This window comes from Bidens hawaiensis, unplaced genomic scaffold (assembly GCF_021521415.1).
Source record: "Bidens hawaiensis isolate Kalapana, Puna unplaced genomic scaffold, B.hawaiensis_p1.1 tig00001575_1, whole genome shotgun sequence".
In the NCBI taxonomy this organism is placed as follows: domain Eukaryota; kingdom Viridiplantae; phylum Streptophyta; class Magnoliopsida; order Asterales; family Asteraceae; genus Bidens; species Bidens hawaiensis.
The window spans coordinates 509,574-528,027 of NW_027491088.1; the positions used below are offsets into that span (position 1 = coordinate 509,574).

The 18,454-nt window shown below is 41.3% G+C and overlaps 1 protein-coding gene across 1 annotated transcript; it reads left to right on the forward strand.

Moving 5' to 3' along the window:
• The first annotated feature begins 12,881 nt into the window (after window positions 1-12,881).
• On the forward strand, window positions 12,882-16,642 carry LOC143587118 (uncharacterized). The gene is made up of 5 exons (XM_077068502.1): window positions 12,882-12,935; window positions 14,151-14,559; window positions 15,238-15,266; window positions 15,342-16,290; window positions 16,426-16,642. Exons 2-4 carry the CDS (start codon window positions 14,244-14,246, stop codon window positions 16,269-16,271), a joined length of 1,275 nt encoding a protein of 424 aa, XP_076924617.1. The 5' UTR covers window positions 12,882-12,935; window positions 14,151-14,243; the 3' UTR covers window positions 16,272-16,290; window positions 16,426-16,642.
• The last annotated feature ends 1,812 nt before the right edge of the window (window positions 16,643-18,454 follow it).

The window sequence follows — 18,454 nt, forward strand, 5'->3', positions numbered from 1 at the left end:
TGTTTCTTCATTGGCGCCATCCGTGCATAAAGCTAGAACTTTATTTTTCTCCAGTTTTTTCAAACTTCTAAGATGGTTAAAGAAACTCCGGTAACCACAACCCCAGCTACTGGGGGGAATACCGGCAACACAGTTTTTACAAACACTACCCCGGCTACCCAAGCCGGGGCAAGTGAAGTAAATTTTACGAACACTACCCCAGTTACCCAAGCTGGGGCAAGTGCAGTAAATAATCGCTCACTGGGAATCACCGATACCCAGTTAGAGAAACGAACAAGACTCCCCCGCCAAACACTCGATAAAGTTAAGGCATGGGCGGAGGCACGACAAAAGGAATTCCAGGCTGAGTTGGACGAACGCTTGCGTTCCGTACAACAGGCCGACGAATTCGAATACTTGGAGGATGACTCGGAGGACTCCGACTCCGACGCGAACCCTCGCCATAGGGCAAAAGGGAAGCGTAGGGAAACGGAATCCCAACCGAAAAGGCATTTTGGACAAGCCTTCAAACCAAAAAGCACAGGTGGAAGTCCACGAGACTTCTCCAAAACATTCAGACCAAACGTTGCAGATGCGGGAACGTCCAAATTTGCAAGGGACATTGCGGAAGCAATCGCCCCAAAGAGTGCCAAACAAATGCCTAACATAGGCACATATGACGGTATATCTGATCCAGACGATCATTTAAACAGGTTCATAGCGGGGGCAACCGTCAGCAATTGGACGGAACCCACGTGGTGTTACATGTTCCAAATGACGCTTGTTGGGGCTGCTAGAGCTTGGTTTGATCGTCTACCGGTCAACCACATCTACGACTGGGCAGACTTCCAGCAGAAGTTTAGCCAACACTTCAGCCAGCAACGGAAGTATACCGAGGAGCAATGGACAATCCTCAAATGCATACGACAAGAAGATGAATCTCTGCCAAACTTCATCACTCGCTTCAACTCAAAGAAGCTAAGTTTGGGCAATATCAGCGAAGATCTGGTTCGCGCTGCCTTCATCCAGGGCGCGCATGACCCAGAGCTCATCCGCACCCTAACGGGTAAAGATGGCATGCCGTCCACATGGGATGCCATCATGACAGCAGCAAAACGCTATGCGGAAACGGAGAAGCAACTGGGTAGAGATCTCCCACAAAGCACAAACCTCTACACTCAGAAGACGAGAGAAGACAACGTCCTCACCGCCCGACTAAATAAAAAGCGGAAGCTAGGCATTTGGCAGTCAAGGGTAAACTTTGACACCTCATCCGGCTTGCAACATCGATTGGGCGGAAGGGATAATGTACAGCCGCACCGGAACTCCAGATGGACGCCACTCACCAAAAGCGTCACTGAGATATTCGCCACTAAAGAGCTCCCGTGGCCAAAGCCTCCAATAATCCGACATCGTCACGATGCTGATCGGAGCAAATACTGTGACTTTCACAAGACAAAAGGCCACAACACTGAAGAATGCATAGACGTAAAAGACATGGTCGAAGCATTTGTCAGAGATGGGACGCTCGCGCACCTCGTGGCGCAATAAAGGCTGAGCAGGCGGGTGCGTGTAGAACCCCAGCTGGGGAAAACACGAATAAAAATTCCAGCTTCAATGTCGAGACTACATGCTGCGTAAAGAACGAGATCCCGAACCAGGTGCGTATCGGCTCGATGGCACTCCCATCTCAACAACATGGAAGGGAGCTCATTTACACAGTTTGCATGTAAATCAATTCCAATTTGTAAAGAAAAGGCCAAGAGCCACTTCTAATGGAAATGATTCTCTTTAGAACATCGAAGCTGATGGTTTTACATTTATACTTTTCTGAACACTAATATGCCGGCTTTCACCGCATAATTACGTGAAGAATCGTGACATGGGGAAGACGGCAAAAGACCGCATAAACCCAAAAAGGACAAAACCTTCACGCATGTCAGTTGAAGGGGAAAAGTTCAGCACCCAAAAATGAAAGTGCCGGTCTATCCGCACGAATCATAATGAGGAAACTGAATAATAACCTATCAACAACCGCGCCGCGCGTCGGACGGTTAAACTATGCAACACTGGTGACGGCATTCACATTACGTGAAGTCGTTGCGTGGGAAGGCGGTCCTACCCGCACAAACCCAATAACGTGACAAACCTTCACGCAGGTCAGTTGAAGGGGAAGAGTTCAATTATCCAATTAAATGAAAGTGCCGGTCTATCCGCATGAATCATGAAAGGAAACTGAACACTAACCTATTGACAACCGCGCGTCGAACGGTTCAAAACAAAATTCTTAAAAGGATGAGGAAAACCTACACGCAGGTCAGATAAGGGTAAAGTTTTGCCATCCTACTAAGTGCAAGTGACGGTTCTACCCGCACAATCACGAAAGAGGAAGCAAAACTTCACACCTATTATCAACCACGTTCAAAGGTTAACTTATCCTCAAAGGATGAGGAAAACCTACACGCAGGTCAGATAAGGGTAAAGTTTTGCCATCCTACTAAGTGCAAGTGACGGTTCTACCCGCACAATCACGAAAGAAGCAAAACTTCACACCTATTATCAACCACGTTCAAAGGTTAACTTATCCTCAAAGGATTAGGAAAACCTACACGCAGGTCAGATATGGGTAAAGTTTAGCCATCCTACTAAGTGCAAGTGACGGTTCTACCCGCACAATCACGAAAGAGGAAGCAAAACTTCACACCTATTAACCACGTTCAAAGGTTAACTTATCCGCAAAAGATGAGGAAAACCTACACGCAGGTCAGATGAAGGTTAAAGTTTAGCCATCCTAAGTGCAAGTGACGGTTCTACCCGCACAATCACGAAAGAGGAAGCAAAACTTTAACCCATTATCAACCACGTTCAACAGGTTAACTTATTCTAAACACTTGGAAAATTGCTAATTTAAACTAAGTATGCAAGTCATAAGTTTATAAAGCAAGAAACCCAAAGAAGGAAATAACAATCTTATACGCAAAAAGATTTATATTTCACAAATGAATTATTACAATGGCCGGGTAACTACCCACCTACGAAAAGAAAAAATAAATACAGCCGTACAAGACTATCCTAGCAATGGGAAGAGATCTTCAGGATCAAGCTTCAGGGCCGCTTCCACTTGGACCCGCTCCATCAGAAGAACGGGGCGGTTCGAGGAAAGCTTTAAGGATAGCTAACCCATCATCAGCAGCAGCTACTTGGTTCACCTTCTCCACCACTGGATGCGAGAAGGCGGCGTATTGATTTACTGCTTGGTCATATATGGCTTCAGTATCAACATTGTACAAAGGGAAGTTGGAAGGCGGGAAGCCTTTCTCAACGAACCCTAGACCAAGCAGGAAGCCGGCCCGTTCCCCATCCTCGTGAGAAGCGTTGAGGGCTGCGCTCATAGCATCGTCGTAGGATGTCTCTGAGAAGACCCGATGCACAACCTATAAAAGAAAATATACAAGTGTCAAAACACCTTTTCTATGTACAAAGGAAAGCGTGAAGACGTAAAGATAAACATACCTGAGGCAACGCTTCTCGAAGAAGCCATTCCTTGGCAACCAGAGCTTCTTTAAGGGCGGCTTGAGCTTGGGTGCAGGCGCGTTCGGCTTCGCTTTTGTTGAGGTTGGCAAGTAGCACTTCCTTTGCAGCAGCCTCTTCAACGCCCTTAAGCTTCCGCTCGGTGTGGTCAAGCACGCCCCTCTGGTCCAGGATCTCTTGGAGCTTCTTGGCATCTTCCATCGCCAAAGCATCATGAGCACGTTGGAGAGCCTCTAATTTGGCCTTGAGCTCCTCGTTCTCCACGCGTAAAGGCTCAGCAACGGCTTCAGCCTTGGTGGCCCTCTCGGTTGCGTTCCTCGCAGTCTCCTTAGCCAGCCGAAGCTGTTCGTTAACAGCTTGGGCAGCCTTGGAGCGGGCCTCGAGTCGCGCTTGAACTTCAACCTCGAGGGCCTTGAAGGCCTTCTCCTTCTCCGCAGCAGCTGCGGCCAACTGTTGGTTCTCCTCCCGAAGAACCCGCGCTCGAGATACTTCCTTGGCGCGAGCTGCTTTTAACTTGTCGTTTTCACGACAAAGCAGCTCGACGCGCGGCTGCATCCGGGCCTGGAGAACCCGAAGCTCATTGGTTAGCCTACCCTCCTGGTAGCTAGCCATGGCTTCCCCCAACGCACCCTGGGGAGCAGCGTGGCGAGCCCATTCCACGCACTCCACAGGGGTACGAAGGGTTGTTCCTCGGCGTATGTTCCATCGCGGAACATACACTTCATTGGAATCCGACAATGCAAAAAACAAAAAAGCAGTTAGGAAAAAGATGATAAAAAATAAGTGAAAGGGCCAAAGGAACCCTACGCACCTGTAGGGTCTATAACAGGCCGATAGCCGCCGAACCCATCACCTGAACCCAAAGGAAACCCATCCAAAAGGTCAGGCAGATGGGAAGGTGGCAAAGATTGGCGAGTACTCCCATGCGTACCTGATGGGCCGGCCGTCGGTGCCGGTGGCGGGGGCATGGTGGCAGCCGCCGCAGTCGCTGCCGCAGAATCCGCAGCAATCGTAACCGCCGGCTCGGTGAAGGATGCTGTAAAAATCGCACTCACGGCCGGCGGTGACGTCAACTCGGCTGGAACAGTCGGCTCAGAGTGAGCAACTGAACCAGCGGGAGCAGGCGCAGGCGCCTGGGTCGACGCCTCAGGTAGGCTGACCAAGCCTACCGTCATCGGCGGAGAGGTACTACTCGGCATTCCACCCTGGAATGCGTCAACATCCACGCCTGCACAAGAAGATAAGTGTTTCAATAAATTTATAAAGTGATAAATCTACAAAAACAAGGATGTTTGTACTTACGGGTTTTCTTGAGCCTGAACGTACGGACGGGCGGGGACGAGCCCGATGGAGCCGGTCTCTTGATGCCGGTCACCGTCGTCGTCGTTGGTTCTCCGGAGGTAACAGTCGTAGCCTCCGGAGCAGTGGTCTTCTCACCACCGGGGTTCCCCGCCACCTCTTCACTATCTGACTCAGTGTCAGATAGAACCACTGGATCGGCTGTGGAGGCCGCCTTCTCCTTCCCTTACCCGCCGGCAGCCTTCTTCTTCCGCACCAGCGGAGGACCATCTGCGGATTCCTCAGAAGAAGACAGGATGTCAGGAATTCCACCATCGGGTACAGCATTGAGGGGTTTAGGATAGAGTATCGCCTTACCTGGCCGCCGGTGGCTCAGGATCTCGTGGCCCAGCGGATAGACCTCCACAAACCGATCCGCTGTTTGTTCCAGGATGGGCAACTCGTTCTCATCTAGAGCACGAGTACCCACCCGCACGGGACCGTCAGCTTCCCGCGGGTACAGGAGCGACTCCAAATCGTTCCCCTCTGAAAGAAAAGAAACAGTTAGAAGACAAACTCATATCAGCAAGAAAGACAAGACATACCATAAGGAATAGAGTTCAAACCGTATTCGAGAAGGATGGGAAACCGAGACGCCTCCTTCCATACCCGGCTCATCCCCAGCATTACCATCCCGGACTCCGGAAACCGGTAAACCGGAGATTGGATAAGAGATATCTTCGCGAACCATTCCGCCTCCTGGTAGCTGGAAGCGTGAAGGCTCGGAAGCGCTTGCCCCTTCTTAAACTTCATGGCAATGGGGATGGCGCGGGCAGAAATGTAGAAGAACTCCCGCTTCCACGATCGGAGACTGCGCTCGGTCGCGCAAATCTTTAAACCCTTGATCCGGGTTTTCAGGGTGTACCACCCCTGGATGCACCTCCAAGTATAGAAGGTCATCAGGCGGTCCACATAGGGCTCAATGCCCAGAATTCGGCACACCCACTCGAAGTGCCGAACCTTGGCAATCGCCATCGGATGCACCTCGGTCAGGTGCACACCGTGCCTCTCCAGGACACGGTACACAAACTTTGTCAATGGGAACCTAAGGTTCCCATAAACAAAGAATGCAGCATATACCCCGATCTTGCCACTGGGGGCATCGTACACAGTCTGATGAGGTTCAGGAAACTCAGGCTCAAGAGACTCAAGCATGAATTTCCTGACAACATACTGGTACAGATCGATAGGTAGAGCACACTGGCACTCGCCAGCAGTACTCCTATCGTCGGCTACAGCTTCAGCATCATGAGAAGACATATTGCAGAGGAAGAAGAAACGATTTCGGAGGAATGCTCAATTAAATAAGAGAGTATTCACCAGAAATCGCCTTAGAGATGAAGAGAAGAAGTGAAGATGTGAATTACAAAGGACCCTCTTCCCCTTTATATACTAATCGCAATTAATGCGATGAATTTAATGCGGAGGAGAGAGAAATCGAAGGTGCAATGAAACTATGACACGTGGCAAAAAGCAGGCTGGCAACAGCTGTTGACAGGACACGTACCATTAATTTCGCGGCCACGCGCCCGAAAAATCGCGCCCACGCGCCTGAAAAAGCGTCTGGAATGACCATGTACTGTCACGTCACCATAACTTCCTGCACGTCCTGACACAGTCAGAAGAAACCGTCGCACGACGTTTCAGAGGTTTGGACTGTTCCTATCTTTCCACCAACCTTTCGAATTTCAAAATTCAAAATTTAAAAATATTAAAAAGTAAGCGGGAAAATACCCCTTACCTTGGCGAACAAGTAACCGTAAGACGAATGCGGGTACAGTGTAAAGGCAAAACCCTTCACATACCTAGCACCCGCAGGGAATTGAAGCCAAGTAAACCTTGGCGAACAAGTAACCATAAGACGGATGCGGGTACAGTGTAAAGGCAAAACCCTTCACATACCTAGCACCCGCAGGGAATTGAAGCCAAATATTCCTCAGCAACCAAGTAACTATAAGACGGGTGCGGGTACAGTGTAAAGGCAAAACCCTTCACATACTTAGCACCCGCAGGGAATTGACGCCAGGAATACCTTGGAAGTAAAGTAACCGTAAGACGAGCGCTGGTACAGTGTTAAGGCAAAACCCTTCACATACCTAGCGCTCCGCTGGGAATTGAAACCAAGAAGGATCTTCTGGGCAATGCTTGCGGAAACGGAAATAACATCCCCGCATAGCGGGAACGTCGAGAACTACGTTGTTTGAAGCTCCAGGATGGAATTGATGGTTTTAACATAATTGATCACTACGTTCAAAACTACCAAAACCTCATGGAGAATCCACACAAGTGGGACTCAACGCTCCTGACTTGCGAGGAGGTTACAGACCTACCCGCATCATACCCAAAGACCAAGCAGGAAACTCGGGAATTTCTGCAAGTGACAAGGACTTCCGCGGGAAGAATCCCCATGGAAAACCTTAAAAAACCCTTTTCAAAACCCTTTGCTTAAGTCCAAAAGTTCACCTCACTTTATTAAACACGCATGAGAAGAACATTGGACTGGGGGGACTTGAAGAGGTAGGTCCCAGCAGAGCCCAGTTGGACCCGCGAGACTCACCTTAAACAGGGATGTCTGCGTAGAAACCAACTAGATCCGCAGGACCAACCATGCTCAGACGTGACGTCCTTACGCGCAGTACGCAAGCTGGTCCCGCAGGAAATGCCTCCCAATGGTGAAGGACTCCGCCTGTCCCCGCAGCCTCGGATACAAGCCATTAGGGAAGGCCACCCGCGCAGCAAGGCTACACGCACAAGGCACTTAGCTCTCATTCAGTGTCACCTGAAGCTGTGAGCGAAGCCGGGAACAATCCCGCACAAAGGGCGGGAGGGGGAATACTCCCGCCCAAATAAGCCAGTCCGTACGATACGGGAAGATCTTCTGTACTGTACCTGACGAGGTATGGGAAAAAGATCTGACTAAAGATACGACAGCTTATGGACAACAGTATGGCGAGCAGCATGCTCCTACACTGTATGTCACTATTAGCCGCTGCCTACTCACCAACTCTTGTCATACCACGTGCGTAGCCGGCAGTTGGTGGAAAATGAATAGTATACAGCAGGCCTGGTCGCTATCAGCCGCTACCTACCCACCAACTACCAGCAGGGCACGTGCGTAGGCTACTGTTGGTAGAACAGGAACACTGTTGCAGCCGGCCATACCTCCTTGGAAACCTACCTTCGGCTATAAATACCACAAATGGTATGATCATCTCATCTTATCATATCTTATCTGATATCATCATAATATACCTGATATCTGCTCTAGTAATCTCTTAATATACATTTATATTTAAAGAGCAATCTAGTCTGATTCTCACGCCGGAGGGTGGTCACAAGGAGGAACCCCCCCCCCCTTCTCAGTGACAAGCTCACGGTGTCTGTTTTGCAGGTTATCAGAAGAACCATCTTCTCAGGGTCTAACCCCTCGTGGGAAACATCTCTCTAACCCCCAGGTTATCAGTAATCTGTCAGGGGTCCGGTTAGTGTTTCTGCACTAACTTTCTTATCAAATACATGCACCCAACATTTTCTAACTTTAATCATGTTCACAAACTTCTATTTATGGTACAAGATTTAAAACAAACAAATATGTTTATAAAACCAAATATCATTTTTGTTGTAAAGTTCATGTATGTATGTATACACACGACAAATGTTTTTATTAAGTTCATTCGAGGATGATTTTAACAAAAATTTCATTTGTATGTTAACCATATATATACTTATCAAGAGTGGAAGGCCTATGAAATTTTTCAAAATTTCAAAAGAGCTGCTAAATTTCAGCATGCAAATATCTATTAATTCGATTTACCTATTTTTTAGTATTCTTAGAAACTCTTAACTCTTCTAACTCTTAAAACAAGCTGTAATTCTCAATCCTTTTATACACAAAATAGATACAATTACTAATCATACCTATCAAGTATATCTTTGGCTTACAATTTATCCGTCGATCCGAAAGTAGACATGCAACTAGGTTAGAAACCACGTTAAACCAATTATTTTTCAAATGCAATCAAAATAAGGCGATAACTTAGAATAAAGTTAGGATTAGGTAATTAGTATTACAAGCAAGCATAAAACCTTCATTTTATTTTGACGAACCGTAATACTTATTGAACAATGCCATTGTATAAAATAGTGAACCAGAGCCTATTAAAAATGTATTCTTTTCGTAATGAAAAACAACGTCGCAATACTTAGACCATCCATGGCGCCACGTTTTGGCCCGCGTTTTGCATTATAGCGCCGGGGGCACACCGCCCCCCCTCCCGGCGTTTTGTCTTTTTTTAACGTTGTATATATAACGCGGAAAAGACACACAGATAAAAAAAAGTAACCGTTGGAGCCATGTATCCGTTGAGTTTTTAAAAAAATAATAATTTATTAATTAAATTTATACTATAAAACAAACCAAACTCATTTTTTTAACACAATACTCCACTTCTATACCAATTATATTTTTTACACAAATAATTCTACCAAAATGTTTCCGAATAACAACCAAAATGTTCTCGGTTTCGGTCAATATGTCCGTCAAGGCAACCAAAATCCACAACCGAACCCATCTACCGCCCCGTTGCCAACCGTACCCGCCTCAAATCTGTTCGACCCACAAATGGCCGCGTACATTGCATTTTTACAAAACTCAATGCCAAATGCGGTGCCCGGTTTCCAAAACCCAACGGCAAACATTTTTGCCGGTTCGGGTTCCCAACCCGTCCCAGAGACCCAACCCGATGTCGAGTTCGTGCCGGAGACACAACCTGTCCCGGAGACCGTAGGCGGTTCGAGCCAACGCGGACGTTCGAGAAAACACACAAAGAAGCTCGCCGGCGAACCTCGGGTTAAAAAGACGGTGATACCGTGGAAGAACGACGAATGCGTACTATGTGCTCGTGCATGGTGTGCGATATCGTAAGATGCCAAGTGCGATAGGTTTTTAAAATACATATATATTTTTTAATTTTCTTAGAACAAACATTGAACTTGTAATGTTTTTATTTTTTTAACGAACTATCAAAAAACGGGGGTATTTTGGCACAAAATTGAAGAGTTGTTCCACGAACTTGGCGGGGACTCGCATCGAGAAAAAGATTCCTTACTGTCGAAATGGGGCGACATAAACACCAAATGCATGGGTTTCCATACGGTTTTCTCTCCGATGAATCGACCGAGGAGTAGCGGTGTCTCGGACGCGGAAGTCATGGAAAACGCGTTGACAGAGTATCAACATAAAGTCTCGGGTCCTTCAATTACTTTGGCATTTGGAAAGACCACTTGAGGTTTCACCCAAAATGGGGCCTGGTTTTGGATGCCGAAGCCGAAGGTGGTCCGCGTAATAAAAAGTCTAAAACATCGTCTTCGGTTGATCCAGACACGCCCCGTTCCAACGCCCGAAACTTCAACCTAAGCGATAATGAAGCCTTGAATACTACCGAGATGTCAGCCATGGGGTAGAAGAAACAAGGGCAAGGGAAGGGGGAAAGGGGTCGCTTCATCGTCGAATGTTGAAATGGAAACTCAATTCAAAGAAATGAACCCAACGACTTAAAGTAAATTTGGACACCGTCGAACTACTTAGAAGGAATGAAATGGACAAAGACATCGACATTTTATCAAGCGAGCTAACCGAAGACGACCCGGGAGTTCGATCTTTAAAAGCCGCTCGACAAGCGAAAATTTTAGAAAAATATCACATGTAGTTTTATTAGTATTATTTATGTATTTTTTTTAATTTAATGTGTTTTTTTTATTTTAATTTAGTTTTTATTTGGAAGTTTAATGTATTTTTTCAATTTTAATGTTGTTTTTTAATTTTATGTTTAATTATTTAAATGAATTATTATTTTAAAAAACAAATAAAATTAATAGTGACTGGGCGCCACATGACACATAACGCATGGAGATGGAGAGTTATGACTACACCATGTTTTTGTAAAAAACCATAACTCTGACTGGACACCACGTGACGTATAATGCATGGGGGTGTAAAATTATGACTACTCATGGTATTATATCAACTAAAAAAGGCACAAAATTATAGATTTATGACATGCCTTTTTAATATTCGAAGCATATTAAAACTTAAAAAAGTATTTAATGTTAGACTTTGGAGAAAATAATATTTTTTTAAAAGTATAAGTAAAAACACCAACGTTGCTTTTCTTGCGATTCATACTTTGCTCACACATTTAACCTTTGTATTAATAAAATCGTGTTATCAAAACAACCTACGATTCATTTGATGTAATCAAAGGTCACTAACCTTATTATATTATCTTCTATGTGTATCTTTATCTTACGATAACTATCAGTGTTTATGCAGTCGGTTTAATTGAAACGTTGCCCAACTTACTTTACCTAACAACCGAACTGGCTTTTATATTTTCACAACCGGCTATTTGAAACTTTGTTGCTAGTTAAACCTGACGAATTGTTACTTTTCATCTAGTTTAGACGGTTATAACAGTTCATGTACACCCAAGTTTAACTTATTAGACGTCAAATTTGAATTTTAAAATTTAAACTATACCTACCATGTTTATATTTGTCTGTTAACACAACAGCTTTTGTTTTTTAACCCAAAACTGCAAACCTAAAACATTTTAAAGAAACATACCATAAAACCATAAATATAGAATTTTAATATTGAAAAGTATACGAGGACACTCATTGATTTGTTGGTGGGACATGGTCACATAGACTAGTTTACCATCACAAGTATACCCAAAGTAGTTGAGGGGCTATTTTGTAATTTTCTTTTCTCTCTTTGTGTCGCCAACTTTGTTGTGTGATTGGAGTAAACCCAGACAAGCAGAACGTGTACTACGCACTCCGCGTATGTTAGAAGTCTTCACTCTCTTTTAACCTCACATTTCCTCATTTAGACTTTTGACTTGTCAACTCAAAAGAATAACCCACTTTGGTTACCAAAACAAATATAACATGTACACATTTAACCTTTGTAAATATACAACCATCAATGAACTAAGTACAACATCTATATGCATGGAAAAAATGACATTTGAAATATGAGGGGATTACAAATTGACCTAATTTTTTCTTACTTTTGACATTTGTGTAAATAATCCTACTAAGTCCCTCAACAATTGGTAGATAACATAATGGTCCCTAATATTTGAACTCTCTTCTAACATGTTAATAACTTCGCTGATAAGGATATTGTGTTATCGCATTCACCTCCACGAAAGAGGAGAAAGAATGACCATAAGGTAGATAGGAATAAATACACATATGCAAGCTATCTTTTGAAAAGAATCTTAAAAGATCATTCATCTTTGTTAATTTGTTGAGTTTTGGTAATGCTTGGTAGGATTATTGTGGGATATTTGTATAAATAAGTTCCAATTATATGTTTATGTGGACATTTTCATTACTAATAAAGATGATCATCTACAAATGGAAAGCTTTATAAGATCTTAGCATGTCTTTGAGCAATCTAACCATTAAAGTAGCCATACTAAATGATCAACAATAGTTACCTAATATTTTCATTTGAATCTAACTTTTCTAAAGTGACTTTACAACACATATGAAACCTTTCAACAAATTTTAAATTAGCGGTCGTCACTTGAATCATAAAACTTTAAAACCTTAGTTACGTGAATGAAATATAAAAACTTGTTATTTTTAACAACCTCATATTTTCTATAGTACATAATTACCAATTACGTATATAGTTTTACATACATGATACATACCATCTGTCCGCCTCCTCATTCACACATGACACTTAAGTATAAAAACTAAAGTTATAACATATAAGTCATCGTCAAACAATACCAACAAATGAAATAAAACTTACGTGTGAAAGCACAAGCACAAGCACAAATAAACGAACGAAGACAGAACTTATAAATAGAGTATAATACAAGGATGAAAAATGAATATGTTGACTTTAGAGAAAACCAATTTTGACTGCCTTGATATTCATTTCATATTCATATTCATATTCATATTCATATTCTTCCAAACACCATAGAATCAGATTCTCTTTCTCTCTCTCACTACTATTAACCTTTTTCTCACCTAAAACCCAACGCTTTCGACCGGAGTAACAGGTACGTGTTTTGACGTTTAATAGATAATATGGATACAGATGATATGTATATTTATTATGTGTTTGGAATAATTAGGTTCTATTTGTTTATATTTGTTGTTAATTTGATGAATTGACTGTGTGATAGTGTTGAATCGGCACTAATTTCGGATCTCCAGTGTTGAATGGTTTATTTTTAGGGTTAGTGTGACTGTTAGACCCACTTTAAGCTCTTGCATCCTACAAATTAGCAGGTGATGTTTTATTAGGGATTGATTGATTATTGATTAATATTATTTTAGGTGTTTTGATGATATGAAGGTAGTTAAATCAAATTCAACCTTTTAGGTGAGATTTTTTTAAATGGAAAGTGATTTTGTTCGATTAATCGGTTCGTTGTTGTTTTTGAATTGGGAATTTGTGTTTTTAGGTTGTGATTTAGCTTTATTTTTTTCTAGGGTTTCAAGCTGTTTTGTTGGATTTTTTTTTTTTTTTTATAAATTTAAACTACGCGCAGTTGGTCTTCTAGTCCAATCGTATGAGGTGATGAATAAGGTTTGGGATTTTAAGGTCTTAGGTTTGAAACCTGAGTTAAGGGGTTTTCCTTCTTCATGGTGTTCTTGGATGGCTTAGGCCTGAAGCGTTAAAATCAGTATGGACGGTTGACATCTCGTCTCGGGAAGGCTCATCTGGGTATTGGAGGTGGTTTTAAGCGCTGTTGGAAAAGGGGAATTTAAACTGCGCTTTAATTAGAACCGTGATAGTTTTTTCAGTTGTGTTCGTTTGTTTATTTTCATATGATGAGTGTCTTAATTTGATATGCCTTCAAAGGGATAAGTGTCTGATCATAAGTAGTAGTACTATTTAACAGATGCAATTTTTGTAGAACTGTTATTGTCTGCCATTAATCTTTGTTTGGGTCCAGGCTGACATGTGTTTTGATTGAGCTTGTATTATTGACTGAAATCGTACCACAACTTAATTATATGAACAGTATTTGCATTTAGATTTCATGTTTTTGAATGTGTTTGTCCAAGCAAAGAGCTTTTAATGTTTTAGTTACTTACTCTCTTTATGTTTCACATAAAAGAAGCCTCTTGAACGCGCTCGCTTTTAGATCTTTGGTTGTTATTGCTGCATACCCTTGTTTGGATATATATATTGCAATTGCAAGCTTTAAATTCTTTTTCATTTTAATAGCTTTTCTTAACAATCATTGTTTTACATGAATATTCAGATTACAGATTGCAAAGTGTCTTGATGCAAAATCATTTGGTATCTTATATTGGGTGATTCAAGTAGTTATTACACACTTTACATGTGAGCAAAGATGGGGTCTGCATGCTGTGTTGCTGCTAGAGATAGAACTATAACAAATGGATCAAACGGTGATATAATGCCAAGAAACATCAGATATTCTCCATCATGGAGTGTTAGGTGGGAAAATAGGCGACGTGTTGCAGGCGAAGAAGCTTCTATAAACTGGTATTCTGATGGCGCTGTAACAAATGACAGGCTGGACAATAAATCTCAAACAACTGTTGGAACTGCTTATGCATCAGAAGAAGGTAGCCCATTGGAAAGTTTTAGAAATCTGACATGGCAAAAGTCCTCTCCTTCTGAAGGATTTGCAGTTCCTCAATCAGGTAAATAACTGAATTATCCTAGTAAATAGTAATATATCACTGATGCAAAGTTTTCATAACTGTTGAAATGATACTGTCATACTGTGAAGACTGAAGTGTGAACCTTATTCTTGTTGCCATTATTTTAATGGATGCGTAGATTTTGGATTGATTGTAGGGTAACTTATTATCTGAATTTTGTCTTCTTGTTTTTATAAAAGATATATCGTGCACAAGACTGTAAACGAACCAAAAAAGAATTGTTCTTTTAGTTATACGAATGAACATGAACACATGTCTCCTTCGATATTTATGTCAATGAGTGTTTGGTTACGTTTTGTAAATTTGAATTTTGTTTGTTTGTTTGCGTTCATTTGCTTATTTTTCGTGAATACGTTAATTTAAGAGTAGGGCAATTTATTTCAGTTTTAATAACTTTTTAGGCCCAAGTGGCCAACACGTTGTTCACATTTAATTTTAATTGGTTTTAGCTTTGTAATGTTAGTTCATCTATGTTTAGTTATGTTCGTTTGTTTACGCTCGTGAACCTTCGTTTATATTATTAACGAACCAACATTCATTTAACGAATAAACATGAGCAAGAAAACCCTGTTTGTTTACTTTTGTGTGTTTGATCGTTTGTTTGGTTTTGGTTCGTTTACATGCCTATATCTCATGTTCTTATACTTGTTTTTGCAGATCAATCTGGCTCTCAAATTACTTCAGAGGTATGTAAATTAACCGTTTCTATGTTATAAGAATATAATAATTTTATAATCTCCAATATATTTTGCACCTTATAGGTGAAGGGATCAACCGAAGGTCAACATGCTTCAGAACAATCGCCAACGATGATGTCATCATCCACACACTCGGTTTCTTCATACTCACCGTCTCCTCTATCCTCTTCTCAACCTCATTTTCTACCCCCGTCCAGGTGGCATGGGCGGTCACCGGGCCACCATTTTATGCGCCATGTATCAGATAGCCGAATACCAATGAAGTCACCAAACCTGTCAATTTCTGAAGAGGGTGGCTCTCCTTTTATGCTCCCTGGGTGGAGCAATGAGTCAAACCGTGGGTCACACGGTGGATCTTCAGACAGTTGGTCTGTACCCGCATTTAACGAGCTCATGGCAGCTTCACACAGTCGAAGAGAACGATGGTCGTTTGACAGCAGCCGAACCAGTGGCAGGGTTTCATCTTCACCGTCCATTGACATGCGGACATGTGGCGTGTGCTCAAAGCTTCTAACCGAAAGGTCAGCGTGGGCGGCGCAGAAGATAATAGCAAGTAACGAGCTTGCGGTTGTGGCCATTTTAATATGTGGGCATGTTTATCATGCAGAGTGTTTAGAAAACATGACATCTGAAATCAACAAGTATGATCCAGCATGTCCTGTTTGTACTTTTGGAGAGAAAAAGGTTGTTAAGTTGTCTGAAAAAGCTTTGAAAGCTGATCTGGAATTGAAAGCTAGGATAAATAAGAAGTCAAGAAGTCAGGTGGTTGATGGTGATATGAACGGTGATGATATTCTTTTTGATCATCATCATCATCATAATCATTGTAAGATTAACCCTAAGATGGGGTCAAGTTCTAGCATGAAGTCTTCTGTGGGAAAGCCTTTTCTAAAGAGACACTTCTCTTTCGGTTCTAAAGGCAGTCGGTCCATGTCAGATAATAATTTCCCCCGCAAAAAAGGATTTTTCTGGGCGAGATCGAGCAAGGAGTGATATCGTTTTGCTCTAAAAGGTAACATAACTTAAGATCATTAGTGAAATTATATAATTGTTATTGCAATCATTTATGACCTATATGTGTGCATGTTATTATGTTATGCTATTTGTTTTTAATTCTAACAGTGGTTTTTTTGGTAAATAATGACAGGTGTAGGCGTATTGGACGACTAGGATTAGCTCCTCAAGATACTGTAAAGCAGGATTTGAGTAACACATGATGAATGATAATCTTGATGAATATGGTATAATATATAAGTGGGGAGAAAAATCAAAGGATTAGTTTAAGTTTGTGTTCTGTAGATCTAAAATCTATTTTTATTTTGTTTTCATTGGCTTTTACAATTTGCTTTTGTTGACAATAATATCAGTAGTTACCAAAGTTTTTATGGGTTTCTCATTGAGTCATTGCATATATTTATGTTTATATACATGATACAGTTGCGTACAGCATATATGTGTTTCTCTTAGGAAATGCTAATAAGCTATAGAGTTGGCACCTCTTTATCAAGACTTGTGTTTTAATCGGACTACGGTTGTACTTAAACTTGAATAAACGAGCTACATACGTGCCTTGTCTGTTGCCAAGGCTCGAGAGGTTTCGAGTAGGCTCTTCCACGATATGCCTATCCTAGGCAGACACCACATTTTGCGTTGATTTCGTCTCGGCTACCTTGATGCTAGGTGTCCATATGGGCTTATATTCTTAACTTTTAATTTGTTATGTAAGCAATTTGGAGGCTTTGCAATGATACGGTTCTGGTGGGCAGTAGGCAAAAAAAAAACTCGTGACTGATTTTTTTTATTGGTATCGAGTAGAAAGAATAAGTGTAAAGTTTTTTTTGGATAAAATGGTTGAAAAATTCTCTTTTTACTATCCATGTAGTTTGTTTTTTCTCGTTCGTATAACGTCACGCAAGTCGGAGCTTTATAAAAAGTATGTGTAGTAGAGGGGCTACAAATTGGGCGAATTGCGACACGTGGCGCTCAGTCAGCAAAATGTAGGAATTTGTTTTGGGTGTAATGGTGTTGTAGACTAATATATATATATATATATATATATATATATGTGATCAGGATTATGAGAGAACTGTTTTGAAATTGAGAACTATGAGAACCATTTTGGACCACAAAAAACCGAAAAATAAAAAAATCATAAAATAAAAAAAACACAAAAATCAAAAAAGTAAAAAAAAAATACCAAAATTCTTATTTTATCATCCCGGTTTCATAAAAAAAACCTCGGTTTAGCTTAATTATATACACATATGTATAATATATACATATATGTACATTTGCATGTTTTTTTTCACATGTGTATAATTTAAGATAAATGATACTGCACATATGTGTATAGTACGACGTTTTTTTTTATTTTATTTTTTTGTAATTTTTTTATTTTTTTTAATGAAATCGGAATGAAATATAAGAAATTTTGGTTTTTTTACTTTTTTAAAATTTTTATTGTTTTTTAATATAATTTTTTTAAAGGTGTTTTTAGTGGTTCAAAATGGTTCTCAAAGTTCTCAATTTACAAAGGGTTCTTTTAGAATCCTTACCATATATATATATGTATATATATATACACACACTACACACAAACATATATAATAATAATATTTAATATATATATATACACCACATATCGCCTAACAAATAGTTGCCCCCCTCCCCTATTTCGAGAGGGGGGGGGGGGGGGTTGGTTCTCGCCCGGCTCGCCCACTTTTTGCCCAGAAAGCGCTCATTATGAGTGGGCTTATAAAAGAAAAAAGAAATTTGTTATGTCTATCATGGTTGGGTTTTTTTATTGGCCTATTTTCAAGATAATTTAGTCAAAAATGCTTATTTTGCTAATTCTCCCAAAATCGAATGGTAATAGCTTTTAGATAAGAAAGTAAAAATAGAAATCTAACCGTTAACTAATAGTGGATATATGAATTTAGTTACCCCACAACACACATGCAACAACGACAAACGTTTCCTATGACTCACCATATACGTGGCATCCAGTCTATACATTCAAACGACACGTATAACCAAAGTACATGCAACACCGGCCACCTCGTTCTGCCTACTTATAATAACACGACAAACACCGCCACCATAAATAAAACCCAAACACAAACACTCTTCTCCCTAGCTGGTTAATATTATTATTATTATTATTATTATTATTATTA